This window comes from Oncorhynchus masou, chromosome 6, assembly GCF_036934945.1.
Source record: "Oncorhynchus masou masou isolate Uvic2021 chromosome 6, UVic_Omas_1.1, whole genome shotgun sequence".
NCBI classification, from domain to species: Eukaryota; Metazoa; Chordata; class Actinopteri; order Salmoniformes; family Salmonidae; genus Oncorhynchus; species Oncorhynchus masou.
In genome coordinates this window covers 63,261,127-63,284,917 of record NC_088217.1, presented here as the reverse complement: position 1 = coordinate 63,284,917, position 23,791 = coordinate 63,261,127, and the positions used below count along the sequence as shown (strand labels likewise).

General features: G+C 40.8%; 1 protein-coding gene across 1 annotated transcript; it reads left to right on the top strand.

Annotated features, from left to right (window-relative positions):
• Positions 1 to 1,297: 1,297 nt before the first annotated feature.
• Positions 1,298 to 23,149, top strand: LOC135542392 (zinc finger protein 501-like). The gene is made up of 2 exons (XM_064969320.1): positions 1,298 to 1,830; positions 19,843 to 23,149. Exons 1-2 carry the CDS (start codon positions 1,548 to 1,550, stop codon positions 20,952 to 20,954), a joined length of 1,395 nt encoding a protein of 464 aa, XP_064825392.1. The 5' UTR covers positions 1,298 to 1,547; the 3' UTR covers positions 20,955 to 23,149.
• Positions 23,150 to 23,791: the final 642 nt, after the last annotated feature.

The window sequence follows — 23,791 nt, the reverse complement described above, 5'->3', positions numbered from 1 at the left end:
ACTATTGGTTTCCATTTGTGGTGACTGCTGACTGACATTAGGGATGAGATTAAATAGATCCTGGAATTTAGCCTGGTCTGGAGCAGGCTAGCTCCACAGAATAAATCTCCATGGTAATTTATACCATAACATATCCTCCTGCCCCCTATCCATCTTTAGTGCAACCGGATTACGGATCAATTGAGCCAGGATCACCAAGATATCCTGGCTTAATCCCTTATCCTAGTTTTGTGCAACAGGCCCCTGGGCCGCCCGTCAGGAAGTCCAGGACACAGTTACACATGGCGGAGTTCAGACCCAGGGCATCAAGCTTAATGAAGAGCTTGGAGGGTAATATGGTGTTGAATGCTGAGCTATAGTCAATGAACAGCATTCTTACATAGGTATTCCTCTCTTGTCCAGGTGGGATAGGGCAGTGTGCAGTGTGATTGCGTCATCTGTGGATCTATTGAGGCAGTAAGAAAATTGAAGTGGGTCTAGGGTGACAGGTAAGGTAGAGGTGATATAATCCTTGACGAGTCTCTCAAAGCACTTCATGATGACGGAAGTGAGTGCTACGGGGCGATAGTCACTTAGTTCAGTTAACTTTGCTTTCCGGGCTCCCGAGTGGCGCAATATTTTAAGGCATCTCAGTGCAAGATTCATCACAACAGTCCCTGGTTCGAATCCAGGCTGAATCACATCTGGCCATGATTTGGAGTCCAATATGGCACTGCACAACTTGCTCTGTGTCGTCCGGGTTTGGCCAGGGTAGGCCGTCATTGTAAATAAAGAATTTGTTCTAAACTGACTTGTCTATTTAAATAAAGGTTAAATAAAATGTAATATATATATATATATATATATATATATATATATATATATATATATATATATACACATCACACACACATACAGGAAAAATGGTGGACATCTTGAATTATGTGGGGACTGGGAGACTGGGATAGGGAGAGATTGAATATGTCTGTAATATGTCTCATAGCAAAGGGTCTGAATACTTATGTGAATAAGGTATTTCTGTTTTTGCTTTGGCTTTGTCATTAAGGGGTATTGTGTGTAGATTGATGAGGAACATTCTATATTTAACCCATTTTAGAATAAGGCTGTAAGGTAACCAAATGTGGAAAAAGCCAAGGGGTCTGAACTACTGAACTAAAGTATTTTATTTATGTATTAACTACAGTTAAAACTAACTTTATCTGAAAATACAATATGATACTCAAGTGTGTTTCCCCTCCAGTCAGCAGACGCCGATGTGCGTCTTTCAGGCGACGCTGCAAGCGTGACGTATAATCTAGTGGACGGTTCTTCAGAAACAGCTCGCCAACCACCCCGGTCGTTTGCTAGCCAACATAGCCGAAAGATTCCAGCTATTTATACGCTTTCGGTGTATATTACCTACTGTGTTTTATACACACTTTTGTCGTACCTACTTGTTAAACTATTTAATATTACGTTATTTTGTATTAGTCAGCTATAGTAGTTGGCTGGTTAAGTTAGCACTAGCCTAGTCACTAATGATAGCCAGCTAGCTAACATTCCTGAACATGAGCTCCCTAAACTTCTCTCCTGTTGAAGAAGAGGAGGTCTGCTGGACGGAGAAAGAAACTCTGGGGCTGAACATTGTCGTGAAAGAGGAGAAGGAAGAAGAGGATGTCACAGTTAAACAAGAAGTAGAGGGTGAGACTGTTACTGTGAAAGAAGAAGAGGAAGACGTTTCAGTGAAAGAAGAGGAGGCAGAGAAAGACGTTTTTGGAGTGAAGAAGGAAGGGGAGATTACAGTCACATTGAAAGATGAAGATGAGGAGATGGGAGATCTGACTAACACCAGTAAGTACCGCCTTAAATGTGTTTTTAACTTTGGATATTCTGAGTTGGCTCGTCAATACGGGTGAGTATAATTTGTGGAACGTTTCAACAGGAATCCGTTCCAAAAACTTCGTAAATAACAAGGTTGCCAACAAGCAACGCATACAGAGTCGTATAACAGTAGAATGAGATACCGGGTAGGGAGCGAGCTATGTAATTACGTTTTTCACTCACCACGTTTATTCGGAAAAAAATGTCTCTTCGTTCTAGTGGCCTCCACCATTTCTCATTCGTTGTTTTAGTTATTATTTCCGGTGTTCCTGCATTTGCGGGTGAACTCTGTTGCGCCTTAGTTGGGGAATCGCTGTGGTTGAAATGTAACTAATGACTGCAAGCCCCAGTATTTTATTAGCTAGGTGGCTTGTACACAATTGTTACCGATGATACTGTATATACCTACTCGTACTACAGAAGCATGCATTGTATTTTGCCAAGTTCTCTCTGTGTTAATCCTTTTCCCCAAATATAGCAGGTAACTTGTCTGTCGATGTTGTTGAGTTCATCTTGCCTAGTTAAATAAAGATCAAATAAATTAGTGTCTATATTAGTGTATATTAGTGTCAAATAAAAAAATAGCAACGTATGTAAATCATCCCATCTGTGTTAAGGTTAAAGTGTGTGTGTATATATGTGTGTAGTGTAGGTCTTCTTGATGTCCACTAGGTGTCAGCACAGCTTCAATAATGTCACACCAGGTTCACAACATGTTTTCATGTGTAACAAATCAAATTGTATTTGTCACAGTCGCCGAATACTACATGTGTAGACCGTGAAATGCTGAAATGAAGCCCGTAACACATTTTTCTTACAACTAAATTGTTGGATAAGTAAAAAAATAAGAAATTAAAGTAACAAATAACTAAAGATCAGCAGTAAAATAAAAATAGCAAGGCTATATACATGGGGTACTGGTGTTCCTTTCAAGTCCAGTGGTGTAAATTACTTAACAAAAATGTATTTAAACTACTCCACTACATTCTGTTTATATCTGTTTTGTTTTGTATCTGTCATTTTACTTTTTCTGTTTCTTTACAACATTCAATTTTACTTCGCCACATTTTTAAAGAAATTAATATATTTTTTACTCCATACAGTTTGCCTGGCACCCAAAAGTACTTTATGCATTTGAATGCTAAGCCGGACAGGAAAATGGTCCAATTCACACACTTATCAAGAGAACATCCCTACTGCCTCTGATCTAGCGGACTCACTAAACATATGCTTCGTTTGTAAATTATGTCTGAGTGTTCCCATGGCTATTTCATAATTAAAAATACAAGAGAATTGTGCTGTCTGGTTTGCTTAATATATGGAAGGTCAAATAATTTATACTTTTACCACTGACACTTAAGTATCTTTTAGCAATGAGGTTTACTTTGTATTTTACTGGTTCACTTTAACTTTTACTTGAGACATTTTCTATTGACATATCTTTACTTTTACTCAAGAATGACAATTGGGTACTTTTTCAACCACTGTTCATGTTTAGCACCCAATACCCAACATTCACTTGGTGGCTTGAAGTAGGAGTGCTGAACTAGGATCTGTTTGGCATTTGTGAGTAGAATGAATAACATTACTTTGACAGGGGTGGGGGGGTACTGCTTCCAGTTCAGCATTCTTAGCCTGAGACATTTCATAAATGCGTACAGAGGAGCACTTTTCTACGATCAGCTTTGCCCAAATCATTCTGAATCAGTTGTCTCTGGAATAACTTTATATGGACAGCGGTGGGTTTGTTTGTAGATCAGCACTCCTTCTCAACATCAGTTGCTGTACCCTAACATTTTATAATCCAATTTCCCTTAATGTCTATGTCCTTCCGGAACCCCACCTCAACATTGTTCTGTCAAGGCAACAAAAGCAAGTTGGCATGCTCTTGAAATTAATTTAACTCACAACCTCTCCTTTGGGAATTCACCACCGTATCTACTACTACAACTATTTTTAAACTATCTTAACATGTGGCTTTCTTCAGGGGGACCAAGACTAGGAACACTTTTGAATAGTCTACAAAGAATTGCCCCAGGTAAAAGTTGGCTTTTGCAGAGTATGTTTGTATTGTTACTCCACAGCATAGTATGCTATCACAACTCTATTGAAATTACATTTGAAACAAGGTGTCACTTCTTTCTTGCTTTTTGATGGGAACTAGCCCCTTTTCCCCTATATACCTCTGGTTTGCTCTTTCAGATGCACAAAGGCAACAAGAAAGAAGTTGCTACATTAACTGTTTCTCTGGGATTTGAACTAGGGGGTACATACCTCAAGTTAGCTCTTTCATGACAACAAAAGGCAACATCAAGCATGGCCCTCTAAAAAATGCTCTCCTCAGATTTGAACTCTCAAAGTCTGGTTTGGAGAGCAAACGCCATAACCACTACTCTACCAGAGAGACCGGGACTAGAAGTTTAAGGGTACTTCAAAATGCACACATCAAAGACAACATTTCAGAGGTTAGAGAATGGTGTGGGGGCTTGTACTTCTTGGGTCCACCAACTGTTCCTCAATCTTCTTTTGATGACTACAAACAGATTATGAATCTTCAAAACCTACACTATAGGATGGATGTGTTTAGGAACGGGGGATGAAATTCGAAAGAGGCGTATTTCCAATGACCAACAAATAGACCCTAGAAATGTTATTCCAAAATCTTAATATTGGAACTTTGTACCTTCATTTGCCTACTACTGTCTATAAGCTATCATAACACGTGGTTTTTTTCTTGGGGACAAGGTATCGGAACGCTTTTGAATGGTCGACAAAGCATGCCCCCAGGTCAAAGTTGGCTTTTGCAGACAAGGATAATATGTTGTTACTCCACGACATAGTATGTTATCACAACTCTATTAAAAGGACATTCTATACAAGGTGTCACTTCAGTCCTTCTATTTGATGGGAACTACCCCCTACCCCCCAACAAACCTCAAGTTAGCCCTTTCATGCCAACAAAAGGCAGAATCAAAAATGGCTCTCTGAAAAATAATCTCTTCAGATTTGAACTCTCAAACTCTGGTTTGGGGGGCAAACGCCATAAGCACTAGTCTACCAGAGAGATTGAACCCTTGTACTATTTCACATGCAGAGTCCTTTTTCTTTTTCACATGCTATAACCTACCAACCTTATTCTAAAATCGATTGCATTAATATTTTCCCTCAATCTACACACAATACCCTATGATCACAAAGTGAATATTGGGTTTATACATTTTAGCAAATGATTTACAAATTAAAAAACAGATACCTTATTTACATAATGATTCTTCCCCTTTGCAATGAGTCTCAAATTGAGCTCAGGTGCATCGTGTTTCCATTGATCATCCTAGAGCTGTTTCTACAATTTCATTGGAGTACAGCTATGGTAAATTCAATTGATTTGACATGATTTGGAAAGGCACACACCTGTCTATATAAGGTGCCACAGTTGACAGTGCATGCCAGGGCAAAAACCAAGGCAAATCAAATTTTATTTGTCACATGCGCCGAATACAACAGCTGTGGACCTTACCGTAAAGGTCTTACTTACAAGCCCAAAAGCAACAATGCAGGTCAAGAAATAGAGTTAAGAAATTGTTTCCTAAGTAAACTAAAGTCAAAAAATGTAATAAATCCATAAGTAACACAAGACAATTACATAACAATAACGAGGCTATATAAATGGGGTACCGAGTCAATGTGCGGGGGTACAGGTTAGTTGAGGTCATTTGTAAAGTGACTTTGCATTTATAATTAACAGTGAGTAGCAGCAGTGTAGAAACACTGGGGGGGGGGGGGGGGGGGGGGCTCTTTGACTATGTTTTAGCCCTTCCTGTGACAACGGCTAATATATAGGTCCTTGATGTCAGGAAGCTTTGCCCCAGTGATGTACTGGGCCGTACGCACTACCCTCTGTAGCGCCTTATGGCCAGATGCCCAGCAGTTGCCGTACTAGGTGGTTATATAACCTCTCAGGATGCTCTCGATGGTGCAGCTGTTGAACTTTTTGAGGATCTGGGGATCCATGCTAAATATTGTCAGTCTCCTGAGGGGGAAAGGTTTTGTCGTGCCCTCTTCACAACTGTGTTGGTGTGTTTCGACCATGATAGTTTGTTGGTGATGTGGACACCCAGGAACTTGGAACTCTCGACTCACTCCACTTCAGCCCTGTCGATGTTAATGGGGGCCTGTTCGGCCCTCCTTTTCCTAAAGTCCATGATCAGCCCCTTTGTCTTGCTCACATTGAGGGAGAGGTTGTTGTCATCAGGCCAGGAATTCCTGAGGCATGGTTCCAGGGCTCAGGTCCTCTGGGAGGGGAGGGAGAGGGAGAGAGAATTGCAGGGTGCATGAGACAGGAGAAATACTCCAGATATAACAGATTAACCCTTGCCCTCTGACACAAACTTTTACAGCATAAATACTGGAGGCTGAGATACGAGGCGTAGGGAGACACTGTAGCCATGTCCTATGATTCCCCCGGACAGGGCCTATGATTCCCCCGGACAGGGCCTATGATGTAGTGGACCCTACCAGAAAACATTTAGTTACTTTTTGCATTTATTATGCTTTAAGTCTTACATATCCACAAGAACAACACATTTCTCAATTTTGGTGAAAGTTGCCCATTAGCTAACCACAACTGTCCTGTCAAATACATTCATGACCTACAACTTGACGATCTGACAGTGTGGGGTAGAGAAATTCCAACTAACGGGTGAAAAATTAACCAGGTTCTTTCTGTGTACATGCAGAACAGTATACAAATACACTAATAATACATCCAGTCTCTGCTTATTGGTGATACTTTCCATTCTGCCCTATTGTGACCTTTGATCCCTTGCAAAGGGCCTTAAATTTCCACATTCTGGATGACATCCTGCTGAACTTTCATTGTTTGATCTAGTGTGTGAAAAACAATTTCCCTCTTACTTGTCCCATGTGCGCTGACCTACGGTGCAGTTAGATGCAAAGGTGCTACTTGATGTAGACATGACATGTGATTTGGGATGAGAGGAAAAGACAATCAATGACAATTGAAATTGCTAATTTATTCTGCACATTGCTATATTTGTTCAGGTAGACATTGAATATGTTTCATATGTGGGTGATGCATTTCATTTGTAGTCTTTCTTAATTTGTCCTTTTGAAATATATTTAACATAATTTGGTGGGATGTCTGTAAGACATCACTTATGATGATCAATATTTAAATTTAGTGTAATGACATCAAACACTCCCTTCTCCTGAAGGGCGTACATAACATGATTCACTATTCGCCATAAATGTAAAAGCATTAGATTGCCGTATGCATGGCCCAAAAGGAGTTTCCACCATATTTCCTGTTTATGCAGAGAATTGAAAGGGGGCACTTTGGGAGAACTGAAATGTTTGATACAAATTACTGAGCAACTCCTTCCTCCCTCCTTGAAGTAATCATTGCTTAGACAGGAATGGGCAGGTGAAACCAAGGGCTCCACTACATGGCTTTAACCTGCCTAGTCATTTCTAATCAGTGATTACTTCTAGGGAGGACAAAAGGAGGGATATATATATATATAAAGATTGAGTGAGCCACTACTGTCAAGCTACACAATCCAATCATGTTATTTGCATATAATATACTTTTGACCTCTCACCTGTAAATTGTCTGTAACCATTCCACAGTGGAAACACTTGAGCCTCTGCCTCGTCCACATCAGCAATAACTCATTACTCCTACTCCAGGTAAATTCATTAGCATGAAGTTTGATACCCACATGACCCCACTCAACCCCAGGAGCCAAGTGTTAACATTCAATCTAACTTGGGGCCTTACGTATCAAGTGTCTCAGAGTAGGAGTGTCCCTCTCGGATCAGTTTTGCAGTTTACAACAAGAATAAGATTATAGACACATCCTAGATCAGCTATTACTGTGAGATGATTTGTGGATGAAGTCCCAGGTCCCCCTCTGTCCATGTTATGTTGTTCATTTGGATCTTAACATGGCTTTTGGGGTCCCTAACCAATATTTGGTTTGGGGGCTGCCCACCTCGCTGGCAAAGCGTTGTTGTGTCCTCCCCCCTCTTGATGGTGGAGAGAAATTGAAATTTTTGAATTATTTACATTTCAATTGTGGCCATTTTGCAGGGAAAGGTTTAGCAATTTTGAATAGACCAGCGTGCTACCATCAGGAAAATTATTATTTTCTGTGCTGGTCATTGAACTGGAAAGGTCTAACACCCTCAGCTATCATTGACAACTCTACGACGTGTGGTGGAAGGGAAGTATAGCCAATGAGCAACCCTCCTCTGTCTCCAAGATTGCCCCTACACTACCCCAGGTCCCTTGATCAAGTGCGATAGTATGCACGGAAGGAAGCACCAGAGCTCCCAAAAAAAAGGGAGTATGAGTTGCTGCATCAGCCTCATACTGTGCTAGTTCACTACTTTGGTTTCCGCTGTCCCCCACCACCCCACGGCAACAGCCAACAGCAGCGAGCAAGGGATTTCATCTGATTGGCTCCTTCAATTACAGATGAAATGTCCAGGCGAAAGACTGAAACACCTGGAAAAGTATACTGACATGACCAATAACCCACCACCACCCCCAAATACATAATTCATGCCAGAGTACCAACCTCGCAACGTGGCACAAGTGAAGAACACAAATTGTCGAGCAAGGGACATTACTGATATGGACCAGGACGAGTTGGTGGCACAACACATATGATGGGTGACATTCTCCCCGGATTTGTCACCCATATGGAGACTCGACCCGCAACCGTTCTGGTGGTGGCAGCACCAGAAATGGTTGAAGAGACCAAGGCAGTCATTAAATGCAAATACCAAGAAGCACACATTTTTCACTATGACACCACGTTTGACCTGGGCAATTTTTATTCTTCACCCCTTGTTTTCCGTCACCAGAAGGGTTGCGGGTCGCGGGCCGAGTCTCCATATGGGTGGGAGAAACAAGAATCTTATTCTTGTTGTAAACTGCAAAACTGATCCGAGAGGGACACTCCTACTCTGAGACACTTGATACGTAAGGCCCCAGGTTAGATTGAATGTTAACACTTGGCTCCTGGGGTTGAGTGGGGTCATGTGGGTATCAAACTTCATGCTAATGAATTTACCTGGAGTAGGAGTAATGAGTTATTGCTGATGTGGACGAGGCAGAGGCTCAAGTGTTTCCACTGTGGAATGGTTACAGACAATTTACAGGTGAGAGGTCAAAAGTATATTATATGCAAATAACATGATTGGATTGTGTAGCTTGACAGTAGTGGCTCACTCAATCTTTATATATATATATCCCTCCTTTTGTCCTCCCTAGAAGTAATCACTGATTAGAAATGACTAGGCAGGTTAAAGCCATGTAGTGGAGCCCTTGGTTTCACCTGCCCATTCCTGTCTAAGCAATGATTACTTCAAGGAGGGAGGAAGGAGTTGCTCAGTAATTTGTATCAAACATTTCAGTTCTCCCAAAGTGCCCCCTTTCAATTCTCTGCATAAACAGGAAATATGGTGGAAACTCCTTTTGGGCCATGCATACGGCAATCTAATGCTTTTACATTTATGGCGAATAGTGAATCATATTATGTACGCCCTTCAGGAGAAGGGAGTGTTTGATGTCATTACACTAAATTGAAATATTGATCATCATAAGTGATGTCTTACAGACATCCCACCAAATTATGTTAAATATATTTCAAAAGGACAAATTAAGAAAGACTACAAATGAAATGCATCACCCACATATGAAACATATTCAATGTCTACCTGAACAAATATAGCAATGTGCAGAATAAATTAGCAATTTCAATTATCATTGATTGTCTTTTCCTCTCATCCCAAATCACATGTCATGTCTACATCAAGTAGCACCTTTGCATCTAACTGCACCGTAGGTCAGCGCACATGGGACAAGTGAGAGGGAAATTGTTTTTCACACACTAGATCAAACAATGAAAGTTCAGCAGGATGTCATCCAGAATGTGGAAATTTAAGGCCCTTTGCAAGGGATCAAAGGTCACAATAGGGCAGAATGGAAAGTATCACCAATAAGCAGAGACTGGATGTATTATTAGTGTATTTGTATACTGTTCTGCATATACACAGAAAGAACCTGGTTCATTTTTCACCCGTTAGTTGGAATTTCTCTACCCCACACTGTCAGATCGTCAAGTTGTAGGTCATGAATGTATTTGACAGGACAGTTGTGGTTAGCTAATGGGCAACTTTCACCAAAATTGAGAAATGTGTTCTTCTTGTGCATATGTAAGACTTAAAGCATAATAAATGCAAAAAGTAACTAAATGTTTTCTGGTAGGGTCCACTACATCATAGGCCCTGTCCGGGGGAATCATAGGCCCTGTCCGGGGGAATCATAGGACATGGCTACAGTGTCTCCCTACGCCTCGTATCTCAGCCTCCAGTATTTATGCTGTAAAAGTTTGTGTCAGAGGGCTAGGGTTAATCTGTTATATCTGGAGTATTTCTCCTGTCTCATGCACCCTGCAATTCCCTCTCCCTCCCCTCCCAGAGGACCTGAGCCCTGGAACCATGCCTCAGGAATTCCTGGCCTGATGACAACAACCTCTCCCTCAATGTGAGCAAGACAAAGGGGCTGATCATGGACTTTAGGAAAAGGAGGGCCGAACAGGCCCCCATTAACATCGACAGGGCTGAAGTGGAGTGAGTCGAGAGTTCCAAGTTCCTGGGTGTCCACATCACCAACAAACTATCATGGTCGAAACACACCAACACAGTTGTGAAGAGGGCACGACAAAACCTTTCCCCCTCAGGAGACTGACAATATTTAGCATGGATCCCCAGATCCTCAAAAAGTTCAACAGCTGCACCATCGAGAGCATCCTGAGAGGTTATATAACCACCTGGTACGGCAACTGCTGGGCATCTGGCCATAAGGCGCTACAGAGGGTAGTGCGTACGGCCCAGTACATCACTGGTGCAAAGCTTCCTGACATCAAGGACCTATATATTAGCCGTTGTCACAGGAAGGGCTAAAACATAGTCAAAGAGCCCCCCCCCCCAGTGTTTCTACACTGCTGCTACTCACTGTTAATTATAAATGCAAAGTCACTTTACAAATGACCTCAACTAACCTGTACCCCCGCACATTGACTCGGTACCGGTACCCCATTTATATAGCCTCGTTATTGTTATGTAATTGTCTTGTGTTACTTATGGATTTATTACATTTTTTGACTTTAGTTTACTTAGGAAACAATTTCTTAACTCTATTTCTTGACCTGCATTATTGCTTTTGGGCTTGTAAGTAAGACCTTTACGGTAAGGTCCACAGCTGTTGTATTCGGCGCATGTGACAAATAAAATTTGATTTGCCTTGATTTTTGCCCTGGCATGCACTGTCAACTGTGGCACCTTATATAGACAGGTGTGTGCCTTTCCAAATCATGTCAAATCAATTGAATTTTCCATAGCTGTACTCCAATGAAGTTGTAGAAACAGCTCTAGGATGATCAATGGAAACAGGATGCACCTGAGCTCAATTTGAGACTCATTGCAAAGGGGAAGAATCATTATGTAAATAAGGTATTTCTGTTTTTTAATTTGTAAATCATTTGCTAAAATGTATGAACCCAATATTCACTTTGTGATCATAGGGTATTGTGTGTAGATTGAGGGAAAATATAAATGTAAGCGATTTTAGAATAAGGTTGGTAGGTTATAGCATGTGAAATAGTACAAGGGTTCGATCTCTCTGGTAGACTAGTGGTTGTGGCGTTTGCCCCCCAAACCAGAGTTTGAGAGTTCAAATCTGAAGAGATTATTTTTTAGAGAGCCATTTTTGATTCTGCCTTTTGTTGTCATGAAAGAGCTAACTTGAGGCATGTACCCCCTAGTTCAAATCCCAGAGAAACAGTTAATGTAGCAACTTCTTTCTTGTTTCCTTTGTGCGTCTGAAAGAGCAAACCAGAGGTATATAGGGGAAAAGGGGCTAGTTCCCATCAAAAAGCAAGAATGAAGTGACACCTTATTTCAAATGTAATTTCAATAGAGTTGTGATAGCATACTATGCTGTGGAGTAACAATACAAACATACTCTGCAAAAGCCAACTTTTACCTGGGGCCATTCTTTGTAGACTATTCAAAAGTGTTCCTAGTCTTGGTCCCCCTGAAGAAAGCCACATGTTAAGATAGTTTAAAAATAGTTGTAGTAGTAGATACGGTGGTGAATTCCCAAAGGAGAGGTTGTGAGTTAAATTCATTTCAAGAGCATGCCAACTTGCTTTTGTTGCCTTGACAGAACAATGTTGAGGTGGGGTTCCGGAAGGACATAGACATTAAGGGAAATTGGATTATAAAATGTTAGGGTACAGCAACTGGTGTTGAGAAGGAGTGCTGATCTACAAACAAACCCACCGCTGTCCATATAAAGTTATTCCAGAGACAACTGATTCAGAATGATTTGGGCAAAGCTGATCGTAGAAAAGTGCTCCTCTGTACGCATTTATGAAATGTCTCAGGCTAAGAATGCTGAACTGGAAGCAGTACCCCCCACCCCTGTCAAAGTAATGTTATTCATTCTACTCACAAATGCCAAACAGATCCTAGTTCAGCACTCCTACTTCAAGCCACCAAGTGAATGTTGGGTATTGGGTGCTAAACATCTTGAACAGTGGTTGAAAAAGTACCCAATTGTCATTCTTGAGTAAAAGTAAAGATATGTTAATAGAAAATGTCTCAAGTAAAAGTTAGTGAACCAGTAAAATACTAAGTAAACCTCATTGCTAAAAGATACTTAAGTGTCAGTGGTAAAAGTATAAATTATTTGACCTTCCATATATTAAGCAAACCAGACAGCACAATTTTCTTGTATTTTTAATTATGAAATAGCCATGGGAACACTCAGACATAATTTACAAACGAAGCATGTGTTTAGTGAGTCCGCTAGATCAGAGGCAGTAGGGATGTTCTCTTGATAAGTGTGTGAATTGGACCATTTTCCTGTCCGGCTTAGCATTCAAATACATAAAGTACTTTTGGGTGCCAGGCAAACTGTATGGAGTAAAAAATATATTAATTTATTTAAAAATGTGGCGAAGGAAAATTGAATGTTGTAAAGAAACAGAAAGAGTAAAATGACAGATACAAAAAAAAACAGATATAAACAGAATGTAGTGGAGTAGTTTAAATACATTTTTGTTAAGTAATTTACACCACTGGACTTGAAAGGAACACCGGTACCCCATGTATATAGCCTTGCTATTTTTATTTTTACTGCTGTTCTTTAGTTACTTTAATTTCTTATTTTTTTACTTAACACATTTTTCTTACATCTAAATTGTTGGTCAAGGGCTTCATTTCAGCATTTTACTGTAAGGTCTACACGTGTAGTATTCGGCGCATGTGACAAATACAATTTGATTTGTTACACATGAAAAACGTGTTGTGAACCTGGTGTGACATTATTGAAGCTCTGCTGACACCTAGTGGACATCAAGAAGACCTACACTACATATATATATATATATATATACACACACTTTAACCTTAACACAGATGGGATGCTTTACATAAGTTGCTATTTTTTTATTAGACACTAATATATATGTCCAATAAACAGACGTTCAAAAGTCGGAATGTAAAGCAAAAACGACTGGAAAGTTATTTAAAAGCAGGTGTAGTGAATCAAGCATCTTGGGGTTAACTGAAATAGGTCAAAGTATATATTTTAAATGTTCTAATTTATTTTATCTTTATTTAACTAGGCAAGATGAACTCAACAACATCGACAGACACAAGTTACCTGTTATATTTGGGGAAAAGGATTAACACAGAGAGAACTTGGCAAAATACAATGCATGCTTCTGTAGTACGATAAGGAATATACAGTATCAACGGTAACAATTGTGTACAAGCCACCTAGCTAATAAAATACTGGGGCTTGCGGTCATTAGTTACATTTCAACCACAGCGATTCCCCAATTAAGGCGCAACTGAGTTCACCCGCAAATGCAGGAACACCGGAAATAATAACTAAAACAACGAATGAGAAATGGTGGAGGCTACTAGAACGAAGAGACATTTTTTTCCGAATAAACGTGGTGAGTGAAAAACGTAATTACATAGCTCGCTCCCTACCCGGTATCTCATTCTACTGTTATACGACTCTGTATGCGTTGCTTGTTGGCAACCTTGTTATTTACGAAGTTTTTGGAACGTATTCCTGTTAGAACGTTCCACAAATTATACCCACCCCGTCAATACCTCTTCAACGGAGGGCCCTAGGATGATGACTGATGTGTCTAGAATCAGTCGACCCCTTGTTTTCTCCGTTCCTTTTCCAAAAAGTGACTGAATATATATATATATATATATATATTTGAGAAGGGTCTGTCTGCTGACCGCAGACTGGGGGGCACGGCATGTAGTGATTTTAATGTAGTGATGATTTACTAAATACCGTGTCCCCCAATAGTGCCATGTGAGAGTTGGGTTGGCTACACCAAGGATTATGGATATACTGACAAGATGTCTCTCCGCCCTGACAAGGGGAGTCGTTATCCACAAAGCGGCACTGCGGGTTCTCTATCTATATTTATATTCTCTATATTTCCGTTAAAATTGGCAAACCTTTTTCCATTTCCATTTGGAGTGCCAATTTATCTTACTATTTCTACCGATCTGCGTGCCAATTATGAACGAGTTACAACACCTGTTTGGCCCTGTCATTTCCTGGGTCGGTGAAGTGCGGTATTAAATTTAAGGAATAAATCCGAGTCTCACACTCATCACCTGTTGAAGGCGGGGCTTGCAGCGAGGTGTGGATTTAATAGTATGTTGTACCTATTTTCCCTCCTTCAGGGAACAGTAGTTATAGTCATAACATGTGGATATAATAGTATGTTGTGCCTCTTTTCCCTCCTCGAGCAGTAGTTATAGTCATAACGTTAAGCTTGTCATATGAAAAACTTCAACTTAAATACTGGATCTTAAAATCGGACAGTTTTTTGTATTTAGATTGTTGAAATGCTCCCTAACTACATTTAGTGTCTCCTTATGTTACGCTGGGAAAACAGTTTTCATGGGCACATAAATCCTAAATCATTTGAGAGTTTGCTAAATCCGAGAGTAACCTTAAGTTGATTCACAGCACACAAATGGATACTGTCATTAACGTGTTTCTTCAGTAATTACACACAATACTTAATACTGTAGCTGTTTAGTTAGTCACATGTTCAACTATCATCAGCTGATCCCAGAAATCATTTTCTGAATGACAGTCACATGACAAACATCACGACATGCAACAACTACCAAAGTGCATCTTCATTCATTACTCTGGTAAAGACAGTTATGCTGTGCTCCATGTTGGATCCAACATCCCTAACAAATTGATGTTTATAATGTGTTATTATATGCTTGATTTACAGTAGGGTCTCGTTAGTCTGTTTCAACACAGAGATACTTAGCTTATAATGTGTAGAGGTCGACCGATTAATCGGAATGGCCGATTACATTGCACTCCACGAGGAGACTGCGTGGCAGACTGACTACCTGTTATGCGAGTGCAGCAAGGAGCCAAGGTAAGGTGCTAGCTAGCATTAAACGTGTCTTATAAATAAATCTTAACATAATCCCCAGTTAACTACACATGGTTGATATTACTAGTTCATCTAGCGTGTCCTGCGTTGCATATCATCGATGCGGTGCGCATTTGCGAAAAAAGACTATCGTTGCTCCAACGTGTACCTAACCATAAACATCAATGCCTTTCTTAAAATCAATACACAAGTATATATTTTTAAACCTGCATATTTAGTTAATATTGCCTGCTAACATGAATTTCTTTTAACTAGGGATATTGTGTCACTTCTCTTGCATTCTGTGCAACAGAGTCAAGGTATATGCAGCAGTTTGGGCCGCATGGCCCGTTGCAAACTGTGTGAAGACTATTTCTTCCTAACAAAGACAGCCAACTTCGCCAAACGGGGGATGATTTAACAAAAGCGCATTTGCAAAAAAAGCCTAATCGTTGCACGAATGTACCTAACCATAAACATCAATGCCTTTCTTAAAATCAAGACACAGAAGTATATCTTTTTAAACTACATATTAATGTTAAAAGAAATCTAGGTTAGCAGGCAATATTACACCAGGGAAATTGTGTCACTTCTCTTGCATTCATTGCACACAGAGTCAGGGTATATGCAACTGTTTGGGCCACCTGGCTCGTTGCAAACTAATTTGCCAGAATTTTATGTAGTTATGACATACATTGCACAACCTTCAATGTTAACAGGAATATTTAGACTTATGGATGCCACCCGGAACGGTTCCGTATTTCACTGAAAGTATATATTTTTTCTTCGAAATGATAGTTTCCGGATTAGACCATATTCATGACCTAAGGTTTGTATTTCTGTGTGTTATTATGTTATAATTAAGTCTATGATTTGATAGAGCAGTCTGACTGAGCGGTGGTAGGCAGCAGCAGGCTCATAAGCATTAATTCAAACAGCACTTTAGTGCGTTTGCCAGCAGCTCTTCGCTGTGCTTCAAGCATTGAGCTGTGTATGACTACAAGCCTATCAACTCCCGAGATTAGGCTGGTGTAACCAATGTGAAATGGTTAGCTAGTTAGCTGGGTGCATGCTAATAGCATTTCAGTTGGTGACGTCACACGCTCTGAGACCTTGAAGTAGTTGCTCTGCAAGGGCCGCGGCGTTTGTGGAGCGATGGTAACGATGCGTTCCTGGTTCGAGCCCAGGTAGGTTCGAGGAGAGAGACGGAAGCTATACTGTTCCACTGGCAATACTAAAGTGCCTATAAGAACATCCAATAGTCAAAGGTATATGAAATACAAATGATATAGAGAGGAATAGTCCTATAATTCCTATAATAACTACAACCTAAAACTTCTTACCTGGGAATATTGAAGACTCATTTTAAAAGGAACCACCAGCTTTCATATGTTCTCATGTTCTGAGCAAGGAATTTAAACGTTAGCTTTTTTACATTGCACATATTGCACTTTTACTTTCTTCTCCAACACTTTGTTTTTGCATTATTTAAACCAAATTGAACATGTTTCATTATTTATTTGAGGCTAAAATGATTTGATTGATGTATTATATTAAGTTAAAATAAAAGTGTTAATTCAATATTGTTGTAATTGTCATTATTACATATAAATACATAAAAAAAATAAAAAAATCGGCCGATTAATCGGTATCGGCGTTGAAAAATCATAATCGGTCGACCTCTAGTCCACACATTACACTCGCGCACACACCAGCCTAGCCTGAAAATATTTTTGAGCTCCGCTGGCATGGAATCTCCCAGGGTAAACATCCATTCTCTCCTCCCGGAGGTTATGACAACACAACATCAAACACTGTAAATACACAACGTGATCCAACCACATGAAAAGGTTGGGAACATGTTTTCTTTTGGCCAGTGAGGTCAAGCCCTCGTCACAGCTACAACTTATTTATCAGAATTCCTGCTGTATAAATAGCTACATTGTTTCTGACACCCACAAATCAACTGCACCACGCGAGTTTGATAAGAATTTTGTTTTTGTTTGTTAAAATAGAATCTTTAGTCTTGGGTCACTGCATTTTAAAACATTTCTTTACTTTTGATATTGAATACAGCATTGCTGTTGAGGAAGAGCTTGCAGGTAAAACATGTGGATAACCATGCTAGCTTCGCTCTCGTGTGGTGCTAGTGTAACAGTATAACTTTAGACCGTCCCCTCGCTCATACCCGGGCGCCCTCTGCACACATCAACAACAGTCACCCACGAAGCATTGTTACCCATCGCTCCACAAAAGCCGTGGCCCTTGCAGAGCAAGGGGAACTACTACTTCAAGGTCTCAGAGCAAGTGACGTCACCGATTGAAACGCTATTTAGCACGAACACCGCTAACTAGCTAGCCATTTCACATCCGTTACACTAGCAAGCATTATGGGTGGTGCTAGCTATCAACAGCCTCCCGAGTGGCAGAGCACTGCGTCGCTCTACAGATCCGGGTTTGATCCAGGGCTGTGTCGCAGCCGGCCGCAACCGGGGAGACCCATGAGGCGGCACATATTTGAATTGGCCCATAGGGGAGGGTTTGGCCGGCTTGGATGTCCTTGTCCCATCGCGCTCTATCGAGTCCTTGTGTCCGGGCGCATGCACGCTGACTTCGGTCGCCAGCTGGACGGTATTTCCTCCGACACATTGGTGCGGCTGGCATCTGGGTTAAGCGAGCAGTGTGTCAAGAAGCAGTGCGGTTTGGCACGGTCGTGTTTCGGAGGACACATGGCCCTTAACCTTCGCCTCTCCTGAGTCTGTACAGGAGGGGCAGCAATGGGAGAAAAGGGGTTAAAAAAAGTACCCCCAAAAAAATCTACTTTCAGCTTTCCCCAACTTTGGTCCCGCCTTGCACATGTCACCCACTTTGCTTCTCTTCATTGAAAATGAATGGGCCTGACCAATCATCAGATCTAAATGATAGTTTTACAGTCTAAGCCCTGTCTGAGGATGTCCTTGTCCCAATGATCATCAGATCTAAATGATAGTTTTACAGTCTAAGGCTTAGACTCTAAGCCCTGTCTGAAGATGTCCTTTTCTGAGGGGGAGGTTCTTCTAAGCTATATGGAATTGTTTTAAGATTATACCAAGGATAATTTTGCTATTTGATTTTGAACTGGAAGTATCAATAGTAATAAAAATAGGTCATTTTATGTCAACTTATTTGGCCATACTGCTATATCCCATAGTAACACATTGGATAACATTCACAACATGGAACAACAGTAACCATACTAACATTGTTTCCCCCAGAACATCTAAAGTAAGTTTGTTCTGAAGTGTCTGTCCTATCTGAGAGATATTTAAAAAATGTCTTTAATCCCTTATTTATGTCACTAAACTCTTTCCACATTTTGTTACGTTAGCCTTATTCTACAATGAATTGAATAAATACTAATCCTCACCAATCTACACACAATTTCCAATAATGACATCACAATACCCCATAATGACAAAGAGAAAATAGGTTTGGAGAAAAAATGTCACATTTATTAAAAAGAAAAAACAGATACCTTATTTACATAAGTATTCAGACCGTTTGCTATGAGACTCTAAACTGTGTCCATTGATCATCCTTGAGATGTTTCTACAACTTGATTGGAGTCCACCTGTTGTAAATTCAATTGATTGGACATGATTTAGAAAGGCACACACCTGTCTGGCTACCACAGCATTCTGAAGCGATATGCCATCCCATCTGGTTTGCGCTTAGTGGGACTGTCCTTTGAAAAACAAATGATAATGACCCAACACACCTCCAGGCTGTGTAAGGGCTATTTGACCAAAAAGGAGAGTGATTGAGTGCTGCATCAGATGACCTGGCCTCCACAATCACCCAACCTCAACCCAATTGAGATGGTTTGGGATTAATTGTACCACAGAGCGAAGGAAAAGCAGCCAATAAGTGCTCAGCATATGTGGGAACTCCTTCAAGACGGTTTGAAAAGCATTCCAGGTGAAGCTATTTGAGAGAATGCAAAGCTGTCATCAAGGCAAAGGGTGGCACCTTTGAAGAATCAAAAATATATTTTGATTTGTTTGCCACTTTTGTTTTTGGTTACTACATGATCCCATATGTGTTTTCATGTCTTCACTATTACTCAACAATGTAGAAAATAGTCAAAATAAAGACAAACCCTGGAAAGAATAGGTGTCCAAACTTTTGACTGGTACTGTATATCTCATTAATGTTTTTACCACTTCTTCCACAGGCAAGCATGTAAGGAAAGCTTTATTTAAATCAAAAGGGATGGTGTCAAAAATGTATTGAATTCAAAACGATTTACCCAGCCTACAAAGCACTACAGCCACTCTGTGATGACCAGTTCTGCTCTTTTATTGAGGGATCTAGTCTAGATTAAACCTCATAGGAAGACACTTTTATCATGTGGAGGTTTCATTCAGGTCTCTGTTTAACGATATACTCTGGTTGTCTTTGGCAGGAGAGATACCAGATTCTGACAGCAGGAAGAGTCCTTCAGGGGAACCAGACCCAGAGATGCCCAAACCAGCGAGACGACACCACTGCTCCCACTGTGAAAAGAGATTTTCCAGCTCAGGGGACTTAAAAGCTCATGAAAGGACACACACGGGAGAAAAGCCTTTCCAGTGTTCCCAATGTGGAAAGAGTTTTACTGTGTTAAATAACCTGAAAAGGCATGAGAGAATACACAAAGGAGAAAAGCCTTTTCAATGTTCCCAGTGTGGAAAGAGTTTTACCCTGTTAGCTAATCTGAAAAGGCATGAGAGAATACACACAGGAGAAAGTCCTTATCACTGTTCCCACTGTGGAATGAGTTTTATTCAGTTGGCGAGCCTGAAGGCACATGAGTGGACACACACAGAAGAAAAGCCTTTCCAGTGTTCCCAGTGTAGAAAGATTTTTACCCTGTTAGCTAACTTGAAAAGGCATGAGAGAATACACACAGGAGAAAAGCCTTACCATTGCTTCCATTGTGAAAAGAGATTTTCCCGATCAGGGGACCTAAAAGCTCATGAGTGGACACACACAGGAGAAGAACCTTTCCATTGTTCCCAGTGTGGAAAGCGTTTTACCGTGTTAGCTAACCTGAAAAGGCATGAGAGAATACACACAGGAGAAAAGCCTCATCACTGTTCACACTGTGGAATGAGTTTTATTCAGTCAAGGAGCCTGAAGGAGCATGAGTGGACACACACAGGAGAAAAACCTTTCCAATGTTCCCAGTGTGGAAAGAGTTTTATCGTGTTAAGTAACCTAAAAAGGCATGAGAGAATACACACAGGAGAAAAGCCATTCCAATGTTCCCATTGTGGCAACAGTTTTACTCAGAGAGGGCACCTACAAGAGCATGAGAGAATACACACAGGAGAAAAGCCTTACCACTGCTCCCAGTGTAAAAATAGATTTTCCCGAGTAGGGGACCTAAAAGCTCATGAGAGGACACACACAGGAGAAAAGCCTTTCCAATGTTCCCAGTGTAGAAAGAGTTTTACCGTGTTAGCTACCCTGAAAAGGCATGAGAGAATACACACAGAAGAAAATCCAGGCACCGAAGACGTGGATGTCGATTAAGGCAACCCCTCGCACCTCTCTGATTCAGAGGGTTTGGGTAAAATGCGGAAGACACATTTCAGTTGAATGCATTCAGTTGTACAACTGACTAGGTATCCCCCTTTCCCTTTGCCTATAGAGCTCTGCTATAAACATGAGAGCAAGATTAGATGTTATGTTCTGCATTTTTATTAGGGCAGCCACCAAGTTAAGAAATGATGGAATGTTCTGAAAACTGACTTCAGGTTTTTGAGGAATCGAGTCTCGCAGGAAGACAGTTTTATTTTATGAAGGTTTAATTCAGTTCTCTTCTTAGTATTTAACTAAATACTCTGTCTTTGGTATGAGATGGACTAGACTTATTACTGTTCCCACTGGAATGAGTTTTCAGTTAGGGAGCCTGAAGGAGCATGAGTGGACAAACACAGGAGAGAAGCTTTACCACTGCTCCCAGCGTAAAATAGATTTTCACGAGTCGGGGACCAAAAAGCTCAGGAGAGGACACACACAGGAGAAAAGCCTTTCCAATACTCCCAGTGTGGAAAGAGTTTTGTCTGGTTAAGGAGTCTGAAGGAGCATAAGAAGACACACCAAAAAAGCCCTACCACTCCTCTCTCTCTCTGTGTGGAAAGACATTTTCCCAGTCACAGAACCTGAAATCACATGAGAGAATAAAGTCAATGTGTTCTGACTTTTTGACTGAGAATTTGTGTTTTTGTTTATGCCACATGAAATCATATTGTTTATGATTAAACCTGTCCCACAGTTGACAATGTCCATCAGAGCAAACACCAAGCAATGAGTTCAAAGAAATTGTCAATAGAGCTCCGAGACAGGATCGTGTCGAGGAACAGATCTGGGGAAGGGTACCAAAAAATGTCTGTAGCATTGAAGGTCCCCAAGAACACAGTGGTCACCATCATTCTAGAATGGAAGAAGTTTGGAACCACCAAGACTTCCTAGAGCTGGCCGCCTGCCAAACTGCGAAATGGGGGTAGAAGGGCCTTGGTCAGGGAGGTGACCAAGAACCCGATGTTCACTCTGACAGCTCCAGAGTTCCTCTGTGGAGACGGGAGAACAACCATCTCTGCAGCACTCCACCAATCAGGCCTTTGTAGTAGAGTGGCCAGACGGAAACCACTCTTCAGTAATAAGAACATGACTGCCCGCTTGTAGCCAAAAGACACCTAAGGACTGAACTCTTTGGTCTGAATGCCAAGTGTCTCACCTGGCGTAAAGCGTGGTGGTGGCAGCTTCATGCTGTGGGGATGTTTTTCAGTGGCAGGGACTGGGAGACTAATCAGAATCGAGGGAAAGATGAACGGAGCAAAGTACAGAGAGAACCTTGATGAAAACCTGCTACAGAGAACTCAGGACCTCAGACTGGGGCAACGGTTCACCTACCAACAGTACAACAGCCTTAAGCCCACAGCCAAGACAACGGCGGAGTTGCTTCAGGACAGGTCTCTGAATAACCTTGAGTGGCCCAGCCAGAGCCCGGACTTGAACCCGATCGAACATCTCTAGAGAGACCTGAAAATAGCTGTGCAGTGACGCTCCCCATCCAACCTGACAGAGCTTGAGAGGATCTGCAGAGAAGAATGGGAGAAACTCCCCAAATAAAGGTGTGCCAAGCTTGTAGCGTCATACACAAGAAGACTCAAGGCTGTAATCGCTGCCAAAGTACGTAGTAAAGAGTCTGAATACTTATGTAAATGTGATTTTTCAGTTTATTTTAATAAATTAGCAAAACAAATAAAAAAAAACATGTTATGGGGTATTGTGTGTAGATTGAGTATTTAAAAAAAAATCCATTTTAGAATAAGGCTGCCATGGTACCGTAACAAATGTAGAAAATTTGAAGGGGTTTGAATACTTTCTGAATGCACTGTAGGAGCAGTACAGACCTAGTCTGTTCATTATATACATCTACATGATGTATTGTTTAACATGTAATTCTCAAAAAGAAGGTGTCTCCCATGTTTTCAATACTCCAGCACCCTCCCCTTGAGAGGATAACGACACTGAAATGTTTTATGAGATTAGAGAACACATTGGGTGGGATCTTAGACCATTCCTCCATACAGAACCTCTCCAGGTCCTTGATTTATTTTGTCTGCGCTTGTGGACTGCCCTGTTAAATTCAACCACAGGTTTTCAATGGAGTTCAAGTCTGAAGACTGAGATGACCATTAAAGGTTGATTTTTGTGCCCAACTAACCATTTCTTCATGGATGTTGATGTGTCTTGCTGGAAGATCAATTTATGGCCAAGTTTCAGCCTCCTAGCAGAGAGGTAATCAGGTTTTGGGCCAAAATATCCTGGTATTGAGTCAAGTTTATTTATTTTATACAGTCATTTTTGCTAATCTTTATCAAGGGTATCAATAGCTAGGTGCTTATTTTGATATCTAGTTATTTGACTGAATCAGGAATACAGATATGGAGTAGAGTTTGTTTAAAATTCTCATTAAAAAAATCTGAATTTATCAAACAACACTTGTTGCTCTTTGTACGTGTTGATATAATATTCTTATTTAATAGAGAAAAATGTTTCCCTAAACTGCTTTATAATATTATAATTCAATGAAGAAATAAAGTTTTCCCTCCTCAACTGCGTTTCCTCCCTCCAGACAGTAGATGGCGATGTGTCTTTCAGGCGATGTTTCTACTGTGACGTGTAAGCTAGTGGACGGAAGGCTTCTTCAACAACTGCAGCCACCTCGTTAGCCAACAAAGTCGGAACGTTCAAGTTCTTTAGACAATTTCATGGTTTATTTGCCACTATGATTGAAACAACTAGCTACCACATTTAATTTAATATTTTACGTTGTAAGTCAACTAGCTGGCTTGTGTGAG